The sequence below is a fragment of the Phallusia mammillata genome, chromosome 2 (genome assembly GCF_965637545.1).
Source record: "Phallusia mammillata chromosome 2, kaPhaMamm4.hap1.1, whole genome shotgun sequence".
In the NCBI taxonomy this organism is placed as follows: Eukaryota; Metazoa; Chordata; class Ascidiacea; order Phlebobranchia; family Ascidiidae; genus Phallusia; species Phallusia mammillata.
The window spans coordinates 32,912,334-32,939,647 of NC_137253.1; the positions used below are offsets into that span (position 1 = coordinate 32,912,334).

The 27,314-nt window shown below is 35.5% G+C and overlaps 1 protein-coding gene and 1 long non-coding RNA gene across 2 annotated transcripts in view; both read right to left on the reverse strand.

Annotated features, from left to right (window-relative positions):
- Window positions 1-759: 759 nt before the first annotated feature.
- LOC145215032 (uncharacterized) overlaps window positions 760-27,314 on the reverse strand; it is a 32,691-nt gene continuing 6,136 nt past the window's right edge. The window contains exons 14-32 of the mRNA XM_080083681.1: window positions 26,979-27,087; window positions 26,451-26,574; window positions 26,026-26,276; window positions 25,146-25,348; window positions 24,670-24,838; window positions 24,120-24,238; window positions 9,204-9,293; window positions 8,925-9,067; window positions 8,431-8,586; window positions 7,915-8,118; window positions 7,096-7,302; window positions 6,657-6,782; window positions 6,417-6,554; window positions 5,722-5,831; window positions 4,975-5,182; window positions 4,038-4,167; window positions 2,930-3,105; window positions 2,334-2,504; window positions 760-1,831 (exon numbers count right to left, since the gene is read on the reverse strand). Coding sequence (XP_079939807.1) covers window positions 1,655-1,831; window positions 2,334-2,504; window positions 2,930-3,105; window positions 4,038-4,167; window positions 4,975-5,182; window positions 5,722-5,831; window positions 6,417-6,554; window positions 6,657-6,782; window positions 7,096-7,302; window positions 7,915-8,118; window positions 8,431-8,586; window positions 8,925-9,067; window positions 9,204-9,293; window positions 24,120-24,238; window positions 24,670-24,838; window positions 25,146-25,348; window positions 26,026-26,276; window positions 26,451-26,574; window positions 26,979-27,087 — 3,011 coding nt within the window. The 3' untranslated portion in view covers window positions 760-1,654. The remainder of the gene's footprint in view (window positions 1,832-2,333; window positions 2,505-2,929; window positions 3,106-4,037; window positions 4,168-4,974; window positions 5,183-5,721; window positions 5,832-6,416; window positions 6,555-6,656; window positions 6,783-7,095; window positions 7,303-7,914; window positions 8,119-8,430; window positions 8,587-8,924; window positions 9,068-9,203; window positions 9,294-24,119; window positions 24,239-24,669; window positions 24,839-25,145; window positions 25,349-26,025; window positions 26,277-26,450; window positions 26,575-26,978; window positions 27,088-27,314) is intronic.
- LOC145215040 (uncharacterized) lies at window positions 11,683-12,499 on the reverse strand. Its single transcript, XR_013857185.1, has 3 exons — window positions 12,449-12,499; window positions 12,079-12,225; window positions 11,683-11,791 (listed from the first exon to the last, which is right to left on the reverse strand). It is a non-coding gene; the product is annotated as an uncharacterized LOC145215040 (long non-coding RNA).

Genomic DNA, 27,314 nt, shown 5'->3' on the forward strand with positions numbered 1-27,314 from the left:
TTCCAAGCGGAAAATTAATCAAATCCCAAATGCGTATTAGTTGAAAGTGTTAAGCAAATTTTATGAGCAAAATCTTTTATGAATGTCCACGTTTGAATTTGCACCAAAATGTTTAACCACCGTTATCACACAAACCTAATCGGTTTGATATAAATTCAGTGTAAAGTCTAAGTTGTTTTCTCAAAGAAAATCAACCTACAAGATTCGTGCGTTCGAAATTAATTCGTTTGCTTGAAAGTCGAAGTGTCAGGTCATGCGCTGCGTGCTACTGGTAATATGTAATCCGGTACTACCTGTTTCATAGTCGGGTCGTCGGCAACTAAACCGGCTCACCATACTACACTTCTGCAGTGTGGAGGGTGGCTAGCCCGTTTAGGACCAAAAATAAGACCTAATAAAGGGCGGATGTGCTTAAAAAATGCCAACGGCCAGTTAGATAGAGATGGTGTCTCAAAAAAAAACACCTGCAGAAGGAATGTGGGGCCTCCACAGCAGATATATATGCCCTTAGTAATCAGCCATGAAGCACAAGAAGAATTTTTCCTGGCTGAAACCAACGCTAAAATTTTAGCACGGCATCCTGATTGATTGAAAGCCGATTGATCACGTATAATAACTTCATATGTATAACTTACTGTCAACTGATTTAAACAGAACAAAGTTTTTGCCTCAATTTTCTGGTGATTGTGTATTACAAGTTAGCTCAGTTGCAAACAAAAATCTTCGCTCGATTTCATTTCCGAAAATGTGATGACGTCATTGTGAAATTGAAACAACGTTTTATTTACACACTTATCCATGTAAACAACTTGTAGAAATACAATTGAAGGGTCGGTAAAGTTGTGTTGTCCACGTGTATGTTACGCAAAGAAGACGGAGAACCTTTAGTATTTTGGGGTAATGGGTTATGACGTTAACAAACAAGAAAAGTGACACTCGGAAGAAACAATAGGCGATTTAAAATCACTACATACTTTCCGTATAATGACAGTTATGTGTGCAATGGCTTCGGAGTCAATTAATTCACATTTGCCCTGATACGAGGTGATAGTGCACCATCTAGCGGACAGGACCCATGGTTCACATCCAGGCAAGAAATTATCAGCTGGAATTAATTTACAATTCACAGGTGCGTTGCCAAGCGACGGTTTGACACAAGATTGAAGCATTTGTCACGTGTACAATTTCGTTTTCATCTGCCGGGCAATTGTGGGGCATGCTTGATTGCACAAAGCGTGTTCGCAAACCCGCTTAAGAATTTTGTAAACAAACTGAACGCATCGAAGGTTGACGATGTCAAAAACAACAAAAATATCGTGTAATGCATATAATGGGGAAATACAAATCAAACAGTAGCGAAATCACTTCACAACAGGATAAAAATAATTCTAATCACTACATGGCATGAATCGGAGTGAATGGAATCTTCATGAAATGGGAATGAGAGAGAACTTTTTCGTACAAGTAATTATGTACAATGCCGATGATTTTATGCAGACAAAATAGTTTTCCTAGTTCAATATTTGTACAAGAGTAAAACGTAATGAACTTTTGGAACAAGTTTCAAGTTTCTATAACTGGAGTGCTTTTTTTCTTTTTTAATTGCTTGCTTTTTTATATTGAACTGAAATTGACGACATTTTCCAAATTTCTTTCAGACTCTCGTGTCTTTCCTCGTCTGACTTGCTTCACTTTCACTCGGGTTCGAGACGAGTCTTCGACCAGTTCCATTGGAGGTCGACTCAGTACGTGTGCGTTTAGCGCAAGGTCTCGTCCACATCTCGAATATTTCTTTTCTCATTACAGCCGAGGTGTAGAAGATAAAAACTCCCTACAGGTGGAAAAACCACATTAACAATATTCAGGTTCACAACGCACCACTATGAGACTTAAGCAAAAAAACACAAAAAACAATCAAATATTTCGTGGTGTTACATTTTAAATCAGGGGCCGGCAACATTTTTTGTACTGCGGACCGTTTTTGAAACTGAATTTTGACACATGCGGTTGCCGACCACTGCTTTAAATCATACATTATTTCATTCTTTGTTTTTTTCCACAACCAAGTTTTTTTCTGTTGGTCTTAACCACCTGACAGTTTTATATTTATTTTTATATGTTACTTTATATTTACAATAATACTCAGTATTGAGCTGCAGACAGTGCACACTGTTTCAAACTATACGGTCTTATCAGTGCAGTTGGTGACAAGAAATTTGGCTAGTGTAGCAGCACTCCAGTTTGTTGGGAGTAACATGGTATTGGCTTTTATGCCTTACATTTAATATTACTCCATCAGCATTGTGTTGGATCAGCAAATATTAAAATCTCACCAGGAACGCGTTGAATATTGTGAACAACCAACTGAGAGTGATTAGATATTTTTCATCATCGGATAAAAGCATGAGAAACCCAATCACCCAAGTCAGACCGAATGTTACCGACATCGTGAAAACCATCTTCATTTGCTGCACGAAATCTTTGCTTGCTGCACTTGACTGAACCTGTTGGGGGAAAAAACAGAGTTTAATCGGGTTTAAAACGGATGAGATGAGCGTGTTTGCACGGATCTGAATCACAAGTTTGAAATTATTCCTTAACAGAAGCACAGAATAAATTGTTACCGCGATTTACGGCAAATTCCATCGATAGATTTTGCAAAACGAATTTGTGACAATGCAAAAATTATCCCTTACTACAAAATTACTATTTTAAAATCAAGAAAAATATATGTGTCTTCCAACTGGGATCAGCCTGAAGCGCTCATGCAGACCAGACACCACGTATTGGGTTCGAATCCCACCGCATGTTGGATTTTTCTATCCCATACGTTATGCGACCTGCTGATTCGGTACAACGCCTTCAATAGGGATGTCTTACTATGATTATCTTCAAACAATTTGATTTAGTTGACCAATTTCCGACGTACCTTATTCTCCATCGTCCTGACATGTCTCACCACAAGCACGAGAACCACGATATTGTTGAGCAGAATCAAACCGATAATGAGTAGAAACCCGATGTAGAGGGAATAGTTGTGAACCCAACACATACTGTCTCTGCGGTAACTTGACGATTGTGGGTCGAGTTGAGGTGGGTCGTAATCTACAAGAGAAAGCAACTCCTGGTTCGAATGTTCCAACTCATGTTTGAATATTTAGAACTGGTTTCAGTCAGACTTGGACAACTAAATAGTTCTAGTTGTCTAGTTGGGCAAATTAGAGCAAAATGGCGGTAATTCTAATTCTAATCTAATTCACAATTTTCCCAAAATCGCTAGTTTGTCCAACGGCACTTTTAGGCATGTGATCTGAGCATGCATTTTTTAAAGCGCACAAAACCATGCAATTAACAAGACCAAACTACATCACTAAAACACGTTTATCAGTGAAACTTGGCACTCAGCTCCGTTTAAACACGTTTTAGACACACCGAATCGTATTGTTTTAAATGTGCAAATCTACAAGTTCAAATTTGAAACAAACTAAAGTTGGTTGGCTTAAATCTAATTCTAGTTTGAATTCTAGATTTTGAGAAAATTCTAATTCTAATTCTAATCTAATTTGTAAAAACTGAGATGCTCTAATTTTAATTCTAATCTAATTTGAGAAACCGAAAAAACATCTAGTTGTCCAAGTCTGGCATCAACCCTACAGTGTCTAAGTAGACTTTTAGACCAATGATAACAGCACAACAAATCACAGTACGCCAGACCCATGGGTGAAACAGAAACAGATATGAAAAACTATGACGAAGTACCCCAGATAAGCTGTGATAGAAATCGCATCCAATTTTCGGCCAACGCCTTGCATTAGGAAATGTTAACGAGAGTTTATACCATTTCCTAAAACAACCTTTTGCTAAAAAAATGCTTCACACAAAATAGTGCTCAAACTTTTCATTGATCGCCTTTACAAAACGTTGGTTGTAAAAACTTAAAGCTTGAAAAGTCAAGGATTTGGGCTTTAAACACGACTTTTGTTTCACAAACGTTTGTCTAAATGCCGTAATTAGACAAACAAAAAACAATTCCCTACCATAATTGAGGTTGATTTTGTCGACATATCCGATGGTGATTCCAAGATTGAACGCGACCACGATAAGAGGCAGAATGTAACCGACTACACAAGCCTTCAACACGTAGTGGGTTGAACCAACATTGAATACCTGAAGACAACGCAAGATTAGTCAAATTGTATCACTTTGTAACAATTCACGGCTAGAAACAAAAAAGCCAATATATTTGTATATAACATGACATTTTGACACTTCTTATGTTTGCATCTCTTTAATTTACTTCTTTGCTGCATTGACGAAAAGTGTCTGGGCATGTTTGTGAAAAACGCCAAATATTAATGGCGTCAAAATTTGTGAAAAATCCTTCACTCATTTTTAAGTCTTGCAGATTTGCTGAAGATACTTCCGCGTAAATGTAGAGCATTTTTACAGGTGAAATGCGGCGGGGTTGAAGCACACCAAACACCCTACATAGAACTCATCTCCGGCTTGTTGATAGTTTTAGTGCAATTGTGTTGCTTGTTTTCAATCACCACATAAACTTAAATTAACCCAACACATACAGAACGTTTCGAAAATCAGTGGCATTAGTTAGTTGTTACATTAAACATGATAGTTGTAACAACAAGCATCATTAAAAAAACTGCATGTTGTAAAAAATACAGTTGGAAAACCTGAAATTCTTTCAAGAAAACCCAACTATTTATTTTATTTCCAAGCATTTAACTCATTGATTTTCGCAAAGGGCATGGAGAAAAATATTTTTTTTCTAGTACTAATTTAGTTTACCGCAACATTTATCTTTGGCATTCTACTCCGGCTTAGGAAATATCCCCTTTAAGTTACGTACAACACCATAAACATAACTAAACAGCCACAAAACATTTCGAAAACCAAAGGCAGTAAATAATTGTCACAATAAACATGATAGTTGTACATCAAGCATCAAATCCTCACCTTAACAATGGAAGTGTAGAGTTTGTTGCTGTAAACTGCAATCCACGTCCAAGCTACGAGGAAGAAATACTGAATAAGAGCTGCCACGCCCGTGCACCCCGCCCCTTTATCCACCAATGAGATTCCGACCAGAAATATGACGTAGGCAACGAGCAAGTTGAAGTTGACGTGGAGTTGGATTTGAACATGCTCCTTCTTGCGAAATTCACTGGAAATGAAATGTAAAATATATTATATATGTTGGGTGAAAGGTTTTAAAAGTCCAGCATACTTCCAAACCATTACAACCTTGTTCATACAACTTTGCAGTGTTTTGTGATTTGTAGATATGGTTTACACTAGTGATGGCCCGAGCCGAGCCAGAACCCGAGTACTCAGTACCGAGCATCGCTGTTTCAGATGTACAGACATTTTTAGATGTACAGCCCGAGCAATAAATTTACATATTCATACCCTACTAACGTACAAATGTGTTCGGTATGGGTCCAAGAACAAAAATAACTGTTTTTCTATATTTTTAATGCGTTAGATGGTGGAAAACGCATATTTCTGGGGCCTGTACAGCTTAATACACCGCTGGTGACGTAAGAGACTTTGAAAACTAAAACTGTTTGTGACGTCACAATTTATTTACGAGCTCGGTGTTCGACCATACAGAACATTTGCAGTTTTATCCCATCCCTAGCTTACGCAGTGTTGAACCTGATTAAATCTTCATGTTAGTAGCAACTATTACCAGAAACCCACCTGTTCAGCAGATACAGAATGATGGTGGCGGCCAGTGCCACAACAGAAACAATACAACCAACTTTACTGACGACCGACAAAGTAACGTCTGCCTGGACTTCAACACGAGACTAGACAAAAAATGTTGTTACAGGTTATCAAAGGAAAAAAAGTCGATTAAAAAGGGCAAGTCTAAATTTTTTCTTACAACACAAAGGAACTGTTGGACTTTTCCTATTTCTATAATTTTGTGAGCAATTTACTTTATATGTCCAACGGTATTTCGTATAAGTTGAATGCATTCATACTGTTGTATCAGTCCTACAGCGTCCAGCGATAACGCCATCCTCCATTATAAATCACAGTACGGCAGGCCCATTGAAGGCGACATACCGAATCAGCTGGTCTCCCAAGCATCTAGAAAAATCTAGCCTCAGGTGGGATTCGAACCGGGAGTCTTGGAGACGACAGGAGTCTTTTCAGGACTCGCGCTCTACCAACTGAGAAAGCCTAGCCAAAAAGACTCCTGTCGTGGGTTCGAATCCCACAGCAGTCTCTAGCCTGTGCCTTGCCACGTGGGAATGCTTGGGGGACCAGCTGATTCGGTATAATGGCTTTAATAGATCTGGCGTACTGTGATAAGTATTTAATCAAGAAAATACAAAATATTTTGATGTTTTGAACAATTAAAATCAATAAAATCAAAATCTGCTTACAACAAGCAAAGCAAAACTAGTGAGGTGGTTGCATTTACACATCGGAGGTTTGGTTCTTGTGTCAAGTTTGCAACCCTTGTTTGACCACACGAGGTGCTGTGGATCCCAAAACACACATTGCTGTCGAACAACATCATCCTGATAAAAGAAAAACACAAATATTAATAGCTTCATGTAAAACAATTCAGTGAATTCAAGTTTAAAATGGGAGTGAAGGTCAAAAATGATCTTGAAACTTACCAATAAAATGTTTCTTTGATTTTTACTCTTTTCGCCGTGTTTTGTATTTTCATTTTTATGTTCCATTTCTACCGGCCTTTGTAGTTTTTGTGAGTTAACTCCTTTTCCAAGAATAGCAGAGATAACCTGCATAAAAAAATATTTTACTTTCTAAAAATGATTTTTTTTACACCATCTTTGCCCATAAAGACCATGTGGACAGAAACAAAGAATGGGAAAAATGAAAGGCCAAATTCAAAATCATTTAATTTTCGAATTAATTTTTACTCTATCATTTGCATTTACTTTTAACTATTAAAAAAAAACACACACACATCACATTGGGTCAAAACATAAAAAACTCTTCACTCAAATATTACTTATTTAGTACATTAATGTCACAAACCAGATTTTTCTGAATAAAAACTCACTACTTCTTCAACTGAAAACATTTTCTCACCCATTTTGCTTTTCCCTGGTTCGAAAACAAAGTGTCATTTTCATAGAGAACAAACACAGTCCGCACGATGGCGTTGTTTCCACTTCCCAGTGCCCGTTCAAGTGGAACAGTTATATTGATTGGTTGAACGAGTTCACCGGATGTGGAACTAATGATTGGTGGGGAGAAACTCACATCGGTGTTGTCATTCAAACTTACATCAGCAACCTGTAAATATTTCACACATTTGATGGAAATTAATTGTTTGCATTAGTTTGGTGAAAATTTTAGCTTTCGTTACAGCAGGGTTTTTTCAGTTTGCTAAAAATAACATTTTTATCTCATATTTTTAATTTAATCTGATTTTTTGTGCAGAACAAATTTTTTCTTATTTAAAAAAAAACACATTTTAAGAAACAAATTTCAGAAAATTTTCCATTGATCTTAAAAAACTCAAAGAAGTAATATAACAGCACAGACGTAGCAAGTGACAATTGCTGGTCTATAATCAGTAATATGAAAATTTACTCCATCAGTCACACCAGATTTCATATACTTAAGTGGATGAAAATTTACTCCATCAGTTTAGCATAAAGAAGAATCAACACATTGTTTATCGTGATCTGAATTTGTTTTCTTACTTAAAAAAAACACAAATAGAGAAATTCAGGATATTTTTCATTGATTTTTATCCTAATTACAAAAAGTTACGACAGATATAATCAAAAAGACATAGCAAGTAACAATGCTTGTCCATATTCAGTAATACAGTCACAGCAGATTTTATACACTTAAGTCAAAGGTATTTAGCATTAAGTGAAATCCACCACATGCTCCAACCTGAAGTGTGAACTGTTTAGTTTTGATGGTCAGCGTAGTTTTGCCCATTTCACTCAGGTTCACTCGTAACGCAGCTTCGTTGATCGCAACCACTGCATTGTAGCTGCTAGGTGGCGCTGTTGACCCATTTAATGTGGAAGCTTGGACGGAGATCGCTACACTGTCAGAAATGTTAACGATTGATCTGAGAGCAGATGCTGAAACCTGTTGAAGAAAAAAAATAATTTAAGCTTTAAAGCAGTGGTTCCCAACCTTTTAAGTTTGCGGACCAGTGGTCTTTCAAAATCAACCCAAAATGTAATAACGACAAAAATTTGCAATTCAAAAGAAGTACGAAAAGTTCAATTCAATACATGTTAAATGCGGTTCTAATGAAGTTTCTGCAAGGAAGTAGGCATTGACTTCCACACGATTTATCTTTTCTGCTGAAGAAAAATCTTTGTTTGATATTTTAAAGTTTTTCGTACAAAATTTCACTGCTAAATTTTTTGATCCTGGTTTAAATCCCAGCCTCACCTGCACAGAGGGTTGCTTGACAGCTTGAGTGACGACTGCAAGTGTTTTGAGACTTTGCTCAACATCAGTTGAATTGAGTGAATTCGGGGAGGATGTGAAAAGTTGGAGATTGTCCAGAGTTTGAGTAACTTCTTCTGTGGTTGCCAATTGTTTCTGCTTAATAATACTCAGTTTTAAAAGCTATTTTTGTACAATACACAAATTAAACACTGTGTTTGAAATAAACTTTTGTTAGCAACTACTTTTTCATGTAAATATTGATGCTTTATAATACGGTGTGGCACCACGTTCTGCCATTATCCACCAATAGGTCCGAAACTTTTTGCGCTACATAGGTTTTTTTCTGATTTGGTGATTGTTTTAGTGGAATTGTGTCGCTATGTGTTCTTTCACCAAGCGAAATAAACTCAACTCAACTCATACTCCGGTCCAAATCAATTTTGAGTGAATGGGTTTTTACTTTTTTTAATTCACAAAGATCTTTTGAGTTTTACCTGCTGACTGATGTTAAGGTTGCATGCAGAATTTTTCAAAGTGCTATCGTCAAATACAGCAACAAAATAGTTTTCTACTCCTCTTAGATTTAAGAAATCTGTTTGTGTTATTGCCACACAGTCGACAGAAGCTTTTGAAAAACCTATAAACAGAAAGTTATGTAATTTTGGTATTATTACTTGTGATTTTGAAAAGATATTTATGTAGTAGCAAGAACATTCGCAAAAAAGACAAATTTGCTTGAAGTTAAATGTAATTTGCAAACACTTAATACTCACCTTTTTCACAAACTTGGTTTGAAAACGCTGTATCTCCAACTGTGGTTGTGTTAAAAGTGAAGCCATTTATGGTGGTTGCAAAACACGGCCCTACAACAAGTGTTTGTCACTAAATATATTTGATGTCTTGTAATTTGGAGCCACAGTGCTTATTGCGGTATACAAAACTTTTTAAAAATCAGCAGAACTTGATTGGTTAAAACCTGCAAGGGGTTGACCAATCAGATCCGAGATAGGATTTTGAATTATGTATTCCTGATAGCTTTCCAGTAGAAGATTGAAGTTCACCACAGGATTTGTCGCGTTTGTTTCAACAATGTAACTGCAACAAGAAGATATGGCTTATAATCATCAGTGAATGTGAAATTACAGTTACACTACAAATTGACATTAATTTAATGATTAAAGTATGAACTGCAAAGTAAAGAATGGCATTTGGTTTTATGCTGTTAAAAAACTTTTAGTGAAGGAAAAGTGACCATGTTTAAAAAAGTGGTTTTAATCAATGTTGGCAGACAAAATATGTTGCTACGTATTAAGACAATAAATGATCTAGAAAGTTGCCTTGGAAAAGGCAATGCAACAATGAGTAAAACTAAATTGAAAGTTTTTTGCAGTTAAGAAGTTTTTGTAATAAGCAAAACATATAGCCTTTAGGAATACAAAAAAAAATAGTACAAACGACAATCTTGTTCAATAGTTACAACCATTGCATCTGTTAAAATAAAAATCAAATTAATGATACATTTGCCTGATTGAAATAACTTACTTAAAGTGTGGAAAGAAAGACAGAAACTGTCCGATGGTGACGTTGACCACATTATTTGTCTTGAAACGAAAAGCTGATAGGAGCAAGGCAGCAATCTCCGAGTGGGTTTTTGTCGGGTTCAACTTAATTTGTTGAGCAAATGGAAACTTGTACACACGGCTGACACTTGACACTAAACATATATTTTTATAAAATAAATTATAGTCGACAAATGTTGGTTGGCAAGTATATAGTTGGTAACAAGACACAATATAAAATCTTTTTTATTTATTGATTGGCCTGTTGTGACATTTTTATTCACATTAAAAAAACTAACTTAAAAAACATAAGAACTAACTAATACCATCTTGCAAATGTTTTATTTAGTTCATCACATTGAAAAATAAAAAACCTAAAGACACATGAACTAAATAATGAACTAATAAACAATGCATTATTTAGTTTAAAATATTATGCCTGCAAGCAACAGTTTATATCAAGACATGTTAACTTTAAAAATTTACCTTGACACGTGGGGATTTCCCAGTTTAGGAACCAATCATAAACATAATTCAAAGTTTGAGTGATCTGGGGTCGATATGCCTCATAATATTTTACTTGTCCCGAAGTACTTAAGAGTAAAGTGAAAATTAAATCTGTAAGTTTGTTTTTCTGGCAACGAGTTTGTACCACATGTTTCATTCGATCAAGAAATTGTTTTCCAATTCTGAAAAAAAAAGTTTTTTTTACATTTGAGACTTTGTCACAAAAAAATTTTTGCACTGCAACAAAATATGAAACAATATACGAAAAACTTGAAAATCAAGAGAAACTACAGTTGTTTAAATTTTCAAGAAAACTTATTTTTATTCGGAATTGCCCACAAAATGTTAAACATGCCTGGTATATCAAACATTGAAAGGACGCATTCTATTACTAATCACGCATGTTTATTAAACAAGTAGGCAAGTCATGGTATGATCTGCATCATGTGTTTACCAAAAACTACTTTCGTAACTGTTAAACCTTTTTACTTGCAACATTTTTTGAATACCATATTAGGCCTGTGAAGCAAATGTTGTGTTTAACTTTCCAAGTATTAGTTTAACAAGTTTTAGAATGTTTGTTTTAAACAACAATTTAAACACATTAAAAATTTTACCTGCAAAAGTCCGAGTGTGTGGAAGCATTAACAACAACATCTCTCAAAGCTTCCAATGTCCAAACATAAACATCTTTCATTGTTGAGTTGTCGCAAGCAATTATATAAACATCTCCGACTATGTTGTTGTTGATATCTGACGTCAAATTTCCAGCCACAAGTCCATTGTTATCAAGTGCACACAAAACTTCCAAAATTTGTGAAGTTTGTGTGGAGTTGAATAAACCGTGCTCAATTGAATTCAAAGAGTTCTGTAAATATGTAACAACCATTATTGCCACGTGAAACAGTTTATCACACTTCTTTCTTAATAAAGGTGTTCTCATCTTTTACATTTTTACATAATTTTATAATCAATATACACAAAGCGTTTTTTTTACTATTAGTTCAGTTCGAACAAAGTTTCCTATCGATGAAATTTCATTCAGAAACATCGGACATTGTTTGTTTATACAGTTTGCCAAGAAGTTTTTCACACATGTCAACGAGCCCTTCAAGTTTTGTCTGCAACAATAAAATCATGGGAACAAATTAACAAACCCGATTAAATTTGAACTTCTAAATATTACCGGCATTGTGTTTCGTCTGTGTATGGAAACCCCGAAAACCATGGAACGGCGCATTCTAAACCTTTTGTTAAATTCTTTTCAACTGTGCATTTCGGCAAAATCTGTAATTCTAAAAACAAATCAGGCAGATCTTGTTAAAAAAGTTTGTTTTCCAGCAAATTGCCACAAAATAGTAGTTTGAAAACAAGTCCATTAAAAATTTAAAACAAAAACTTTTCATAACAAAACACGCTGAGTAATAAATACAGGAATGACTTGCATTTATTGCCGACTGGGTAAAAAAATTACCCAAAAAGATTTTGCGATAAACGCTCATAAAAAAGCGAAATTACACAACAAGGTGAAAAATACATAAAATTGCAACACTCGATGATACTGGTTATATTTTTAGCTCACCATTAGTGGATGGTGCAGGGCAGAATGAAGGGCGTGTTGGTCGATTGCATCTTGATGTTTTACACACCGTGGTTCCGTTGCATGTATTTCCAAACAAAAACCTATTGCACGAAGGTGGAGGACCACATCCCAGAAATTCAAAACGAACTGTAACGTAAAAATACGCACAGTTTAACTAAGTTGATCACAATTAACACGAACTGATAATACGGTGTAGCCTAGCTGCAAGTCTACAATGCGTTTAATCATGATCCACCAATTGTGCCCTCCACTGTTTTGCTCCATAACGTATCAACCATTTTTTGTGTAGTAACCGATGTGTTCTTTTACTAAGCGAAATACACTCAAATCAAATATTGTTTGTTTCTACCTGTTTTTTGGTTGGTTGTTTTGATGTAATTGTCTTTAAAGCATGTGACATTATTTCCAAAACAATGAGTCAAGTAAGGATAGCTGGAATTTTGCGGTTCGTCAATTCTATTTATGCCGTGGTAACATTCAATTGGCGGTGGTGTCGAAATCGGCTCAATAAAATTTCCGCTGTCTTAAAAAACAAAAACAATGCTTTGTAAGAAAATACTTTGAAAATCTATGTCAACTGTTACCTTCGAATTGCTGAGCTGTTGACATTCCGAGGTAGACAATCATAAAAACAAAATAGACAATGCAACGCCAATGCATTGTGACAATCACAAGTTAGTTTGCCAAAATGATCTGCAATAATGTAAAACTATTTGAATCTCTCCTGATTCACAAGATCGGCGTTACAAACATGTAGTACAGCACAGTGGCGGCTCGTGCCTAAAATTTGTGGGGGTGCTGCTCAAAATTTTAGCCTTTATTAAACATATATAAGTTGGCAATATATAGAAAACCTACATTTATAGCTTTCTAGCCATTGTTTTGTGTGGAAAAACAAGTAATACAAATCCTAATTAGAAACTCCATTGTGACGTATTTTTGTTACGCAATAATGTGCACGAGTGTAAACAGCAGACGATATTATTTGTGTATTTTGTTTACTTGCACAGCGACGGCTTTAACACCATAACATGCAGTAATAATGTGGAACAAAAACACACGTGACACAGACTCGAAACTAAGCGGTTGTAAATACGGTAAAACACAACAAGAATATAGAAAAAAAGTAATGATTCGAAAATGGTCGAAGTATTTCAGTTCGACAACATTTAAAAAAATGGTCATGTTTCATTTAAGTAACCTTATGGTCACAGTCTGCGTTTTCAACATATCATATGACACTTCACAGAGTATAATTGTCACAAAAAAATTAGCCATACAGCTGTTTATTGGTATCATAACTGACAAATTTAACAACCACTTTACATTTGTGTCAACAATTGTTTATTTTAAAATCTTTTTTTGAATTTTTGTGTACAGACTATTATTTGTCTTTCAGATTTTTAACTGCTATAATTGCTGCTTTATTTGCTGGCAAATAGCTTATAATTGCTTTTTTTAGTGCAAAACTCCTTCAAGCTTTAAAATTTACAACACTCTCACTTAAATTTAAACCATATTATTAAACCTTGTGCTTCCTTTTCACAACCAAAATGAATCATAAAGTTATAGTTTGGGCATGATGAATGATAGCTTCTTCCTTGATTCCAAATGACAACTGAGAATCTGTTTTTTTTATTTAGTAGTACTAGCACTGCAAGTGCAAGTCTTTTGGAAATAATGGTGTTCCTAACAAAGGTTTGCATCCAAACTGTTTTGCCCTTGAAGGACTCATGGAAACAGCAAAAAGGATTTTTCATCCCAGTAATTTCACTTGTCAAAACATCATCTAGATTATTTTCAAAGTAATCATGAACATCAGATCTACAGAAACATTTTCATTTCAGTAACTAGCTTTTCTTTGTCAACAATAGGATGTGCTTGGTGGTCACTACTATCTTGTCTGTAGAATGTTCATTCTTAAGAAACACTTCCTGTGAAGCAATTTAGCAGCTACTGTTTAGACAAACAGTACATGTCCATTATATCAATACTCATCTTTTTCATCATGTCCACATAAGGGAGTTTCAAAGTTTCCACAGAACAAAATGCAGTCTATTATTTTGGACAAAATTTCACAATTTTTTTCCACTTTTTTGTTGTGTTTAATAGTTGAAAGTCTATATACGCCTCACTAAGTTTTTCCTTAATATTTACAGTTCCCAAAAGCGAAAGTGAAACATCATTGTCCACATGCTTCTTTGACTTCTCATGTTTTTCTGCTTTCTCACCTATTTTGGCTACATTTGTAAAACCATCGTTTGTCCAGCATTTTTCATCACCTCCAAACAGCAAACATGGACAGAACAGTGCATTTTTAACTTCACAACCACAAAGCCATCTTTTGATACCACTTAGAATTAAAACTGCGTATATATTTCTTGTTGTGGCTCATTCCTGGCTGACAAAGTTGAATATCAGGCGTTGGACGCCCTTTTTTCTTTATACCTACCTTTCAGCACTTGATAACTGCGAAATCTTGAGTTGCTGAAGCTCACTTACAGTCACCGAATTAGAATCTTGAAAAGCCATGATTAACCTTTCAATCTAAACTGTAAAAATGATTAAAAAAGAATAACTGTCGTACTGTACTCATTGTCGAACCTGATTTGCTTTGGCACACAATAAACGCGGAACAGACAACTACTTCCGGGTGCCCAGGTCGCACGCTACGTGATTGGTGGAGCTGCGCGAGCCGCAGCACCCTGGCTCCTATTTCGCCCAGCATGTAGCTTTTCAAAGTGCGCATGCGCAGAACCGCAAAACGTCATGAAACGTCACGAAACGTCAGAAAACTGGAGCTGCAGTTCCAGCATAGATATACATTAGTGTTTCCAAAAAAAAATTTTTTTAATAAAAAAAAGATGATTAGGGCGGAAATTATGCTTATTATATCTTGCTAAGGAATAAAAAAAATAAAAATAATGAAAATTATTTGTAATATTATGGTAGGTGTATTAAGTAAAAATATCTAGGGGGTGCTGCAGCTCCGCAGCACCCTAGCACGAGCCGCCCCTGGTACAGCATCACTATGTTCTGTTCTACCATGGTTTAAAGTTTTTTTTTTTAATTTTTTTTTAGTTTCCTACCAAAACTGATCGAAAATGTCGGCGATTCTTTTTACGTTCTGCTCCACTCACTTTCGGCATGTAAAAGTTTTAATGTTGAATCATGTGATACATATATGCTTTAGTACTCTTATAATCTTTCTCGCATGTTGTACAACACCTGTAATTGTTTATGACATCAACGTTTCTCTTAATAACAAAAATAATTGTATTTTTCAAACTAAGTTTACCTTTCTTAATTTTCTGAACTAAATTTAGAAGCAACTGTTGGCAGAAGTTCAAACTTTTACGTCTGTGTACTTCGTTGTGTCAACCCTGCTTGGGTGAAGACTCCAAAAGTGTTTGCTGGTCCTGAGTCATTTTGGGTTAGTTTCATACGTCGCGATTTAAAAAGCACTGCTTCTAGGAAATTTGGCTTTTCCATTTAATCAAGCTGTGTTCGGTGCCAAACTCTTTGGTAGCCTAAAGCTTTAACCCATGAGCCACGTTGGCAAAAAATAATACAAAAACACCACCAAATCGCAAACGTTTTTACTAGTGATGCACCGAACCCGCCGCCGAAACCGAATGTTTGGCCATGAGGCCGAATAATTTCGGCCGAATCAGGCCGAACCTAAAATCCCCGTTTTTGGATGGTTTCAACTAAACCTTGCGTTGTTGATATGAGTGAACTCAATTTTGACAAACTTAAGTCACTTTCACAATGGGTAAACTTTGCTAAACATCTAATATTTTGCAGACAACGTGGCTGGTATTTTATAGATACAACAAAAAGTTAATTAATGATATTTCGTATGAGCGTAAATGAAATTTTAAGGCCTTAATTCCATGCAATAAAAAAGTTCGGTTTCGGCCGAATTTTCAAAAAAGTTCGGGCCGAAACCGAAACATTGGAAAACAGCGGATTCGGCCGAAATGTTTCAGCCAACCGAATATTCGGTACATCACTAGTTTTTACAACTTGACTTGTTGATCAGTTTTTGTAAAAAATATGTGTTGCCATAAAACAGGATAAACCCATTAAAAAAATTCACACAAACACTCAGATATTTCATAAATAAATTTCTATTTGAAACCAGCAAGATATGGAACCACGAAATAACACTCGGGTAAAGTATGTGATGAAAATATGGAAACTAAACGAGCTTCAAATGTGACGACTTCAAAAACGTTTTGCTTCATACTGTGAAATTTTCACTTTAACCGTTTTAAAAAATGTGTGTAACAATTGAATGTGAAATTTTGACCAAAACCTATATTCTTTCGATTTGACGACGGAAAAAAAAAGTATTACATTTCTATCTTCGCTAATGTCACCTTGTTATTGTCCTGACAATGGAAACATTCTCCAATGAATAATAACTCGTATGACGTCACACTTTATTAAAGGTTGAAAGCAACAATCGTGAATTTCGTGTATAGCATATAATGGGTATGTGCAAACAGAACAGTGGCAAAATAACTTGACAACAGGATAAAAATAGTTACACTGTTCACGGTTTCGAATAATCTGAGCAAAAATATCAGAGCCAGTATATTTGTGTAGAAAACATGACAAGTGCTATTGTCATCATCTGAAAATGGGATAAGAATAATTCTAAAACACTACATGACTTGAAACATAGTGAATGGAATCTTCAAATGAGAGAGAACTTTTTTGCACAAGTAAATATGTACAATGCCGATGGTTTGATACAAATAAATAATTTTTCTCAGTTCAAAATTTTGTACGAGAGGAAAGGTAATGAACTTTAACAACAAATGTATTGAACTGAAATGTGTTTTTTATTTTTTCAATTGTTTGCTTTGTTTTCAACTGCATTGTTTCGACTCTTGTATACAACGTATATATACATTCGTCCAATTGACGACATTTTCCGAATTTCTTTCAGACTCTCGTGTCTTTCCTCGTCTGACTTGCTTCACTTTCACTCGGGTTCGAGACAAGTCTTCGACCAGTTCCATTGGAGGTCGACTCAGTACGTGTGCGTTTAGTGCAAGGTCGTGTCCACATCTCGAATATTTCTTTTCTCATTACAGCAGAGGTGTAGAAGATAAAAACGCCCTACAGGTTGAAAATACATTAACAATATTCAGGTTCACAATGCACGACTATGAGACTTAAGCAAAAAAACACAAAAAACAATCAAATATTTCGTGGTGTTACATTTTAAATCAGGGGCCGGCAACATTTTTTATCAATGAAAATGGATAAATTAGTTTATTACCCCGGTATACATGGGCAAAATGTTTTGAAGCATTTAACCTAAACAAATTATACGGCCCGGTAACGAACTCCTCGCGGACAGGCGGCTGCCGACCACTGTTTTGAATTATACTTTTTAATTTTTTTTCACAACCAAGTCTGTGTGTCTTAATCACCTGACAATAGTTATTGCCAAAACGAAAAAAAAAAAAGATGGGAGAATATTACTTTTATTTTATTTTTACAATAACATTCAATATTAAGCTGTAGACAGTGCACAGTTTTTCCACCTATACATTTCATATTACATCACCAGTATTACTGTAAATCAGCAAATATTAAAATCTCACCAGGAACGCGTTGAATATTGTGAACAACCAACTGAGAGCGATGAGATATTTTTCATCGTCAGATAAAAGCATGAGAAACCCAATCACCCAAGTCAGACCGAATGTTACTGACATCGTGAAACCTATTTTCATTTGTTGCACGAAATCTCTGCTTGCTGCACTGGACTGGACCTGTAGGAAAAAACGATTTTAATCGGGTTTAAAACGGATGAGATGAGCGTGTTTGCACGGATCTGAATCACAAGTTTGAAATTATTCCTTAACAGAAGCGTAAAAAAGTAACGAAACCACAATAGTAATTGTTACCGCGATTTATGGCAAGTCCGTCAATAGTTTTTGCAAAACAAATTTGTGACAAAAGCAAAGATTATCCCTTACTACAAAATTACTATTTTAAAATCAAGAAAAATATATTTGTCATCCAGCTGGGATCAGCCCTGAAGCGTTCATGCAGACCAGACACCGCGTCGTGGGTTCGAATCCCACCGCATGTTGGATTTTTCTAGCCCATTTGTTATGCGACCTGCTGATTCGGTACAACACCTTCAATGGGGATGTCTTACTATGATTATCTTCTAACAATTTTATTTAGTTGACCAATTTCCGACGTACCTTATTCTCCATCGTCCTGACATGTCTCATCACAAGCACGAGAACCACGATATTGTTGAGCAGAATCAAACCGACGATGAGTAGAAACCCGATGTAGAGGGAATAGTTGTGAACCCAACACATACTGTCTCTGCGGTAACTTGACGATTGTGGGTCAAGTTGAGGCGGGTCGTAATCTACAAATGAAAATAACTCCTGGTTCGAATGTTCCAACTTATGTTTGAATGTTTAGAACTGACATCACGCCCACACTGTCTATGTCGAGTCGAAGACTAATGATAACAACTTAGCCATTTAAAATTCATAGTCCACTAGATCCAGAATCGAAAACGATCGCTCAAGCAACCCAGATGCTGTAGTAGGAATCGCATCAATTTTTCGGTCTACGCCTTGCAGTAGGCAAATGCCAAGAAGAGTTAACGCTGATTTTTTTACAACCCACTGCTTAAAACGCTTCACACAAACAAGTGATATATTTTCAATTCCTTGTCGATTATAAAACGTTGGTTCGTAACAACTTAAACGTTAATAAAGCCAAGGATTTTATTCGCAAGATTTTGTCTGCAAGCATAATTATACTAAACAACATTTTCCTACCATAGTTAAGGTTGATTTTGTCGACATATCCGACGGTGATGCCAAGATTGAAAGCGACCACGATAAGAGGTAGAATGTAACCGACTACACAAGCCTTCAACACGTAGTGGGTTGAACCAACATTGAATACCTGAAGAAAAGAAAAGATTTGTCAAATTGTATCACTTTACTTTCAACGTCTTTGCTGGAAATACATGTCCAGGAAAAGGGTAATAGGGCCACAGTTTTTGAAATATCGTAAAAACATTTTTCAGTCTTGCAGATTTGTTAAAGATACAAACTCTCACGTCAATGTAGAGCAATTTTACACGGGAATGTGAATGGATTGAAGCCCACCAAACACAATATATTAGACCTACCATATTTCCATCCCCAAAAAGGAGGACAGATTGTTGAAAAGAACATGAAAACTACTTTAAGGCCCCCAAAAAATAAAAGCCTCAGAAATTAAACGGTATATAATAGGTTGGATAGAGTTTAACGTTTATCACATCACAAGACTGAAATAAGCTTGTACTCAAAAATATAATATTCACGTGTATTCTGCAAAAACTAAGCTGGAGATCCTATATTTATATTTTTCATCTATATTTTTCAGAAGCAGAATTGTCACATATATATTTGGTAAATCAGAAATTCTTTAAAACGGAGGACATTTGAGCACTTTTTATTGTCCTCGGAGGACAACTTGGTTTTTGTTAAAAAGGAGGACATGTCCTCCAAAAAGAGGACGTATGGCAGGCCTACAATATATACAACTCATCTCCAGCTTGTTGATTGTTTTAGTGCAATTCTGTTGCTATTTTTCATTAACCAAATAAATTTAACTTAACAAATACAAAACATTTCGAAAACCAGTGGTATTAAATAATTGTCACATTAAACATGCTGATTGTAACATCAAGCATCATTAGCACTGCTGCAGGTATGGCGTAAAGAAACAACATCCTTTAAATTTTACATCATGTATCAAATCCTCACCTTAACTATGGAAGTGTAGAGTTTGTTGCTGTAAACTGCAATCCACATCCACGCTACAAGGAAGAAATACTGAATAAGAGCTGCCACGCCCGTGCACCCCGCCCCTTTATCCACCAATGAGATTCCGACCAGGAATATGACGTAGGCAACGAGCAAGTTAAAGTTGACGTGGAGTTGGATTTGAACATGCTCCTTCTTCCGAAATTCACTGGAAAGTATAATGTAAAAAATATTGTGTTTGGCGGCTGAAAGATTTGTGTTAAAACTCGGTTAAATTGTCATGTTAGTGGCAACTATTACCAGAAACCCACCTGTTCAGCAGATACAATATGATGGTGGCGGCCAGTGCAACAATAGAAACAATACAACCAACTTTACTGACGACCGACAAAGTAACGTCTGCTTGGACTTCGACACGAGACTGCAAAGAAATATTGTTACAGGTTATAAAAAGATATAAAAAGTCGATTAAAAAGGGCAAGTCTAAATTTTTCCTTACAACACAAACGAACTGTTGGACTTTTCCTATTTCTATAATTATATGAACAATTCAATTTAATATGTCCTACGTCAATGGGTATAAGATAATTACATTCATACTGTGGGATCAGCCCCGAAGCGTCCTTGCAGACCAGCGATCACGGCATACATATTCATAATCATAGAACGCCAGGCCCATTGAAGGCGACATACCGAATCAGCTGGTCTCCCAAGCATCTAGAAAACCAGCCTGCGGTGGGATTCGAACCCACGACAGGAGTCTTTTCGGGACTCGTTTACCGACTGAGAAAGTCTAGCCGAAAAGACTCCTGTCGTGGGTTCGAATCCCACAGCAGTCTCTAGCCTGTGCCTTGCCACATGTGAATGCTTGGGGGACCAGCTGATTCGGTATGACGCCTTTAATAGGCCCAGCGTCCTATGATTGATAGTTAATCAAGAAAATACAAAATATTTTGATGTTTTGAACAATTAAAATACAAAGATTCAAAATCTGCTTACAACAAGTAAGGCGAAACTAGTGAGGTGGTTGCATTTGCACATCGGAGGTTTGGTTCTTGTGTCAAGTTTGCAACCCTTGTTTGACCACACGAGGAGCTGTGGATCCCAAAACACACATTGTTGTCGAACAACATCATCCTGATAAAAGAAAAACACAAATATTAATAACTTCATGAAACAATTCAGTGAATTCAAGTTCAAAATGGGAGTGAAGATCAAAAATAATATTTTTTTTTCAAATCTTGGAACTCACCAATAAATTGTTTCTTTGATTTTTTTCATTTTTATTCTTTTCGCCGTGTTTTGTATTTTCATTTTTATGTTCCATTTCTACCGGCCTTTGTAGTTTTTGTGAGTTAACTCCTTTTCCAAGAATAGCAGAGATAACCTGCAAAATAAATTTAGGTTACACCAAGCCAATGTAGACAGAAACAACAAATGGGAATTATGAAAAGCCCAACACTAAACCATTAATTTTTTAATCTTTCACTTTGCATTAATTTTAACCACTTATTTGGAAAACGACACATCGCGTGTCAGAACATAAAAAAACTTTACTCAAATATTTTGTCTGGATTTTAAAACAGAAATGTCGGAAACAAGATTTTTGTAAATAAGTGCTATTGTCATCATCAGGTCAAGAAACTCACTACTTCTTTGACTCAAACATTTTCTCACCCATTTTGCCTTTCCCTGGTTCGAAAACAAAGTGTCGTTTTCATAGAGAACAAACACGGTCCGCACGGTGGCGTTGTTTCCACTTCCCGATGTCCGTTCAAGTGGAACAGTTATATTGATTGGTTGAACGAGTTCACCCGTAGTTGAACTGACTTTTGGTGGGGAGAAACTCACTTCGGTGTTGTCATTCAAACTTACATCAGCAACCTGCAAAAGTGTTTCAACTATTGTCAGACTGTTTTCTACAATCGACAAGACAAAAAAGTGGGATGCACATCTACATGAATATATCTGCCATCTGTGTAAATTTCAGCCAAATCCATCAAACATTTCATAGAAAAACGAGTCGGACAAACTTTGGGAAGAAAATAACCCATTTTAGGGGGCTAGCGGGGTAAATACTGGGGTTATCAACAAAAACAAAGTGGGATGCACATCTACATGAATATATCTACCATCTGTGTAAGTTTCATCCAAATCCATCAAACATTTGATAGAAAAACGAGTCGGACAAACTTTGGGAAGAAAATAACCCATTTTAGGGGGCTAGCGGGGTAAATACTGGGGTTATCAACAAAAACAAAGTGGGATGCACATCTACATAACTATATCTACCATCTGTGTAAATTTCATCCAAATCCATCAAAGATTTGATGAAAAAAACAAAAAACAATTCAAGTAAAATCAATATGCATCCCCTTCAGGAAGGAGATCTAAAATTATTTGGTTGAATTTGTTGATAGTTTTGCCAGGGATTTTACCACTTGCTGCAAATAACATTTTTATTTCACAGTACGCCAGGCCCATTGAAGGCGCTATACCGAATCAGTCACTTTTATCTCATTTTAATTTTTATTTTAAATTAAAATTTTATCTCATATTTAATTTGATTTAATCTGAATGTTTGTGCAAAACAACTGTTTCTTACTTTAAGAAAAACAAATTTCAAAACATTTTACACTGATCTTGAAAAAACTCAAATTAGTAATATAACAAATAGGAGTAGCAAGCATCAAGTGAAATTGACCACATGGTTATTGGTTCCAACCTGAAGTGTGATCTGTTTAGTTTTGATGGTCAGCGTAGTTTCACCCATTTCACTGAGGTTCACTCGTAACGCTGCTTCGTTGATCGCAACCACTGCATTGTAGCTGCTCGGTGGCGCTGTTGATCCACTTGATGTGGAAGCTTGGACGGAAATCGCTAAACTGTCAGAAATGTGAACAATAGAGCTGAGGGCAGATGGTGAAACCTGTCAAAGAAAAAAAAAAGATTTTACTCCAAGAAGCAAAACAAAAAAGAAAATTAAGCAAATCTTTATACAGGTGTCTCGACAAATTATCTTTTTCTGCCAACAAAAAATTTTTGTTTCATATTTAAAGTTTTTCTCACAAAATTTCACTGCTAATTAAGAAGCAAATGCTTCTCACTCAAAATCAGTAGAGATGTAAAATGTCTACTATTAGAGGATCCTGTACATAGCATATAAAATTTCACTGCTAGATTTTTTGGATCCCGGTTCAAATCCCAGCCTGACCTGCACAGAGGGTTGCTTGACAGCTTGAGTGACAGCTGTAAGGGTTTGAAGACTTTGCTCAACATCAGTTGAATTGAGTGAGTTCGGGGAGGATGTGAAAAGTTGGAGATTGTTGAGAGTTTGCGTGACCCCTTCTGTGGTTGCCAACGGTTTCTGCTCAATAATACTCAGTTTAAAGACTATTTTTGTACAATACACACATTAAACACTGTGTTTGTAATAAACTGTTGTTAGCAATTTCTTTTTACTTTTAAACCCAAATGCTTTATAATACGGTGTAGCTGCACCGCGTTCAGCCATTATCCACCAATTGTGCCCTTCACTATTTTGCGCTCCATAACGTTTCAATGTTGTGCAGCTATTTCAGGCTTGGTGATTGTTTTATTGCAATTGTGTCGCTATGTTGTCTTTCACCAAGTGAAATAAACTCAACTTCCACTTAAGTCCAAATCAAGTTTACATCAGTCAGTTTTACTTTTTTTGTTTCACAAAATTTTTGTGAGTTTTACCTGCTGGCTGAAGTTAATGTTGCAGGAAGAATTTTTTAAAGTGTTATCGTCAAATAGAGCAACAAAATAGTTTTCTCCAAAAAAATTAGTTCGTAGTTTTGCCACACAGTCAACAGAAGCTTTTGAAAACCCTAAAAACAGAAAGTTATGTTATATTTGGTATTATTACTTGTGATGTTGAAAAAACATTTATGTAGTGGCAAGAACTTTGGTTTAAAAAACACATTTGCTTGAAGTTAGTGTAATTTGCAAACACTTGATTTGACTTACTCACCTTTTTCACAAACTTGGTTAGAAAAAGCTGTATCTCCAACTGTGGTTGTGTTAAAAGTGAAGTCATTTATTGTGGTTGCAAAACACGGCCCTGTAAAAAGTTTGTCACTTATCACACAAATATAACTGATGTCTTGTAATTTGGAGTCACAGTGCTTATTGTGGTTTATAATTTTTTTTTAAATTCAGCAAAACATGATTGGTTAAAACCTGCAAGTGGTTGACCAATCAGATCCGAGATAGGATTTTGAATTATGTATTCCTGATAACTTTCCAGTAGAAGATTGAAGTTGACCACAGGATTTGTCGCATTTGTTTCAATGATGTAACTGCAATGGAAAGATAAGGCTTATAATCATTAGTGAATGTAAAATTACAGTTACACTACAAATTGACTGTTACATGAAAGTATGAACTGCATAGTAAAGAATGTTATTTGTTTTTATACTGTTTAAAAACTTTCAGTCAAGAAAAAGTGACCATGTTTAACGGAGTGGTGCTGATCAAGATTGGCAGAAAATATATGTAGCTACGTATTAAGACAATAAATGATATAGAAAGTTGCATGACACAAGGCAATGCTATGATGAGTAAAACTAAAATAAAAGTGCTACTGCATTTAATTGGAGGTTTGTGTAATAAGTGAAACATTTAGCCTTTAAGAATACAAAATAAATAGTAAAAGTGAGTGTTGTTGAATGGTGACAACCAAATAAAATAGAAATTAAATTATTGTGTTGGCCTGATCGAAGTAACTTACTTAAAGTGTGGAAAGAATCGCAGCAACTGTCCAATGGTGACGTTGACCACGTTACTTGTCTTGAAACGAAAAGCCGATAGGAGCAAAGTTGCAATCTCACGGCGGGTTTTTGTTGGAGAGAACTTGATTTGTTGGGCAAAGGGAAACTTGTAGACCTTGCTATTTGCCACTAAACACATATTTATTAACATGACAACAAAATTTATATTTTTTATGTGTGAATTTAAAAAAAAAATCAATCACAATACATTATAGTTAAAAAATGTTAGTTGGCAAATATATAGTTCGTAACAGACACAATGTGAAAACAAGTATTTATTCATAGGACTGTTGTGACATTTTTATTCACATAAAAATACTAACTTAAAAAACATCAGAATCAAATAAATGTATCTTGCAAATGTATTATTTAGTTTTAAAATATTATGCCTTGCAGGAACAGTTTATATCAAGGCATGTTAACATTCAAAAATTACCTGGGCAAGTGGGGATTTCCCAGTTTAGGAACCAATCATAAACATAATTCAAAGTTTGATTGATCTGGAGCCGATATCCCTCGTAATAATTTACTTGTCCCGAAGTACTTAACAGTAGAGTGAAAATTAAATCTGTAAGTTTGTTTTTCTGGCAACGAGTTTGTACCACTTGTTTCATACGATCAAGAAATTGATTTCCAATTCTGAAAAAAAAATAGTTTTGTTTTTTTGACATTTGAGAATTTTTACACAAAACATTTATTTCACTGCAACAACAATAAATTAATATAGGAACAACCATAACACAAAGATAAACTAGATTTGTTTAAATTTGCAGAAAACTTATTTATATTTGGACTTACCCACAAAAAGTTAAACATGCCTGGTATTAAACAGCCAAAGGATGCATTCTATTACTAATTATGCATGTATGTATATCAATCAAGTAGGCAAGTCATGGTATGAGCCAAATCATGTGTTTACCAAAACCACTTTCGTAACTGTTAAACCTTTTTACTTGCTCAAAACATTTTGTGAATACTATATTTAGCCTGTGAAGCAAATGCTATGTTTAACTTTCCAAGTATTTTGTAGGTTTAACAAGTATTAGAATGCAATCTTTGCTTTAAACCAGGGGTCGGCAACCTTTTTTGTACTGCGGCCCGGTTTGAAACTGATTTTTTTATCACAGACCGGTATTTAAAAACCACAAATGTTCAGCACTGAAAACTAATTACAGTTATTACAACTTTGAAACAACGTGAATCTTCAGAAATTTTTCTGCGGCTCGGTAACGAACCCCTCGCGGACTGGCACCGGGCCGCAGCCCAGTGGTTGCTGACCACTATTTTAAACAACAATTTAAAAACAATTTTTTCACCTGCAAAAGTCTGAATGTGTCGAAGCATTAACAACAACGTCTCTCAAAGCTTCCAATGCCCAAACATAAACATCTTTTACCGTTGAGTTGTCACAAGCAAGTGTATAAACATCTACGACTGTGTTGTTGTTTATAGCCGACGTCAAATTTCCAGCCACAAGTCCGTTGTTATCGAGCGCACACAAAAATCCCAAAATTCTTGAAGTTTGTAAGGAGTTGAATAAATCTTGGTCAAGTAAATTCAAAGTGTTCTGTAAATACGTAACAACCATTATTGCCACGTGAAACGGTTTATCACACCTTTTTCTTCAAATAAAGGTGTTTGTCTCATATTTTACATTTTTACATAACTTTATAATTAATATACCTGTATTTTTTATTTATTTATTAATTATTTTGTAAAAAATAAACAAGTATTTTTTTACTATTACTTGAAGACGAATGAAGTTTCCTATCGATGAAATTTCATCCAGGAACATCGGACATTGTTCGTTTACGCAGTTTGCCATGAAGTTTTTCACACATGTTAACGAGCCCTTCAAGTTTTGTCTGCAACAATAAAATCGTGGAAACAAATTAACAAAACCAATTAAAATCAAACTTTACAACCAAATAATTAAAAACAAATTAACAAAACTGATTAAATTTAAACTTCACACTAGTCAGGGGTACGACATGCAGGGTGAAACTTATGCTATTTAGGCATATTTGTAAAGAATGCGTAACAAGTTACTTGTTATATACAGTATCTAGAACGGGTTAGTTTTGTACTACTAACACAATACTGTTTTAATACATGCATTCAACACCCAAGTTATAAATACACTGAGTTTAATTGTTACAATTTTATTTACTTCCGTCGGTCATTTTAGCCAGGGGGTACGAGAAAATATTATGAAAGTTCAAAGGGTACGAGCGCAAAAAAGGTTAAGAAACGCTACACTAGATATTACCGGCATTGTGTTTCGCTTGTGTATGGAAATCCCGAAAACCATGGAACGGCGCATTCCAAACCTTTTGTTAAATTGCTTTCAACTGTGCATTTCGGCAAAACCTGTAACTCTGTAAACAAACAAAGCAAATCTGGGTAAAAATGTCTGTTTTCCTGCAAATTGTCACAAAATAGCAGTTTGAAAATAATTCAAAACAAAAACTTTTCGTAACAAAACTCGCTGAGTAATAAATATAGGAATGCCTTGCATTTGTTGCCGACTGGGTAAAAAATGTCCCAAAATTATTACGATTTGGCGATAAATGCTTACAAAATCGTGTTCGCGCAAAACACATTA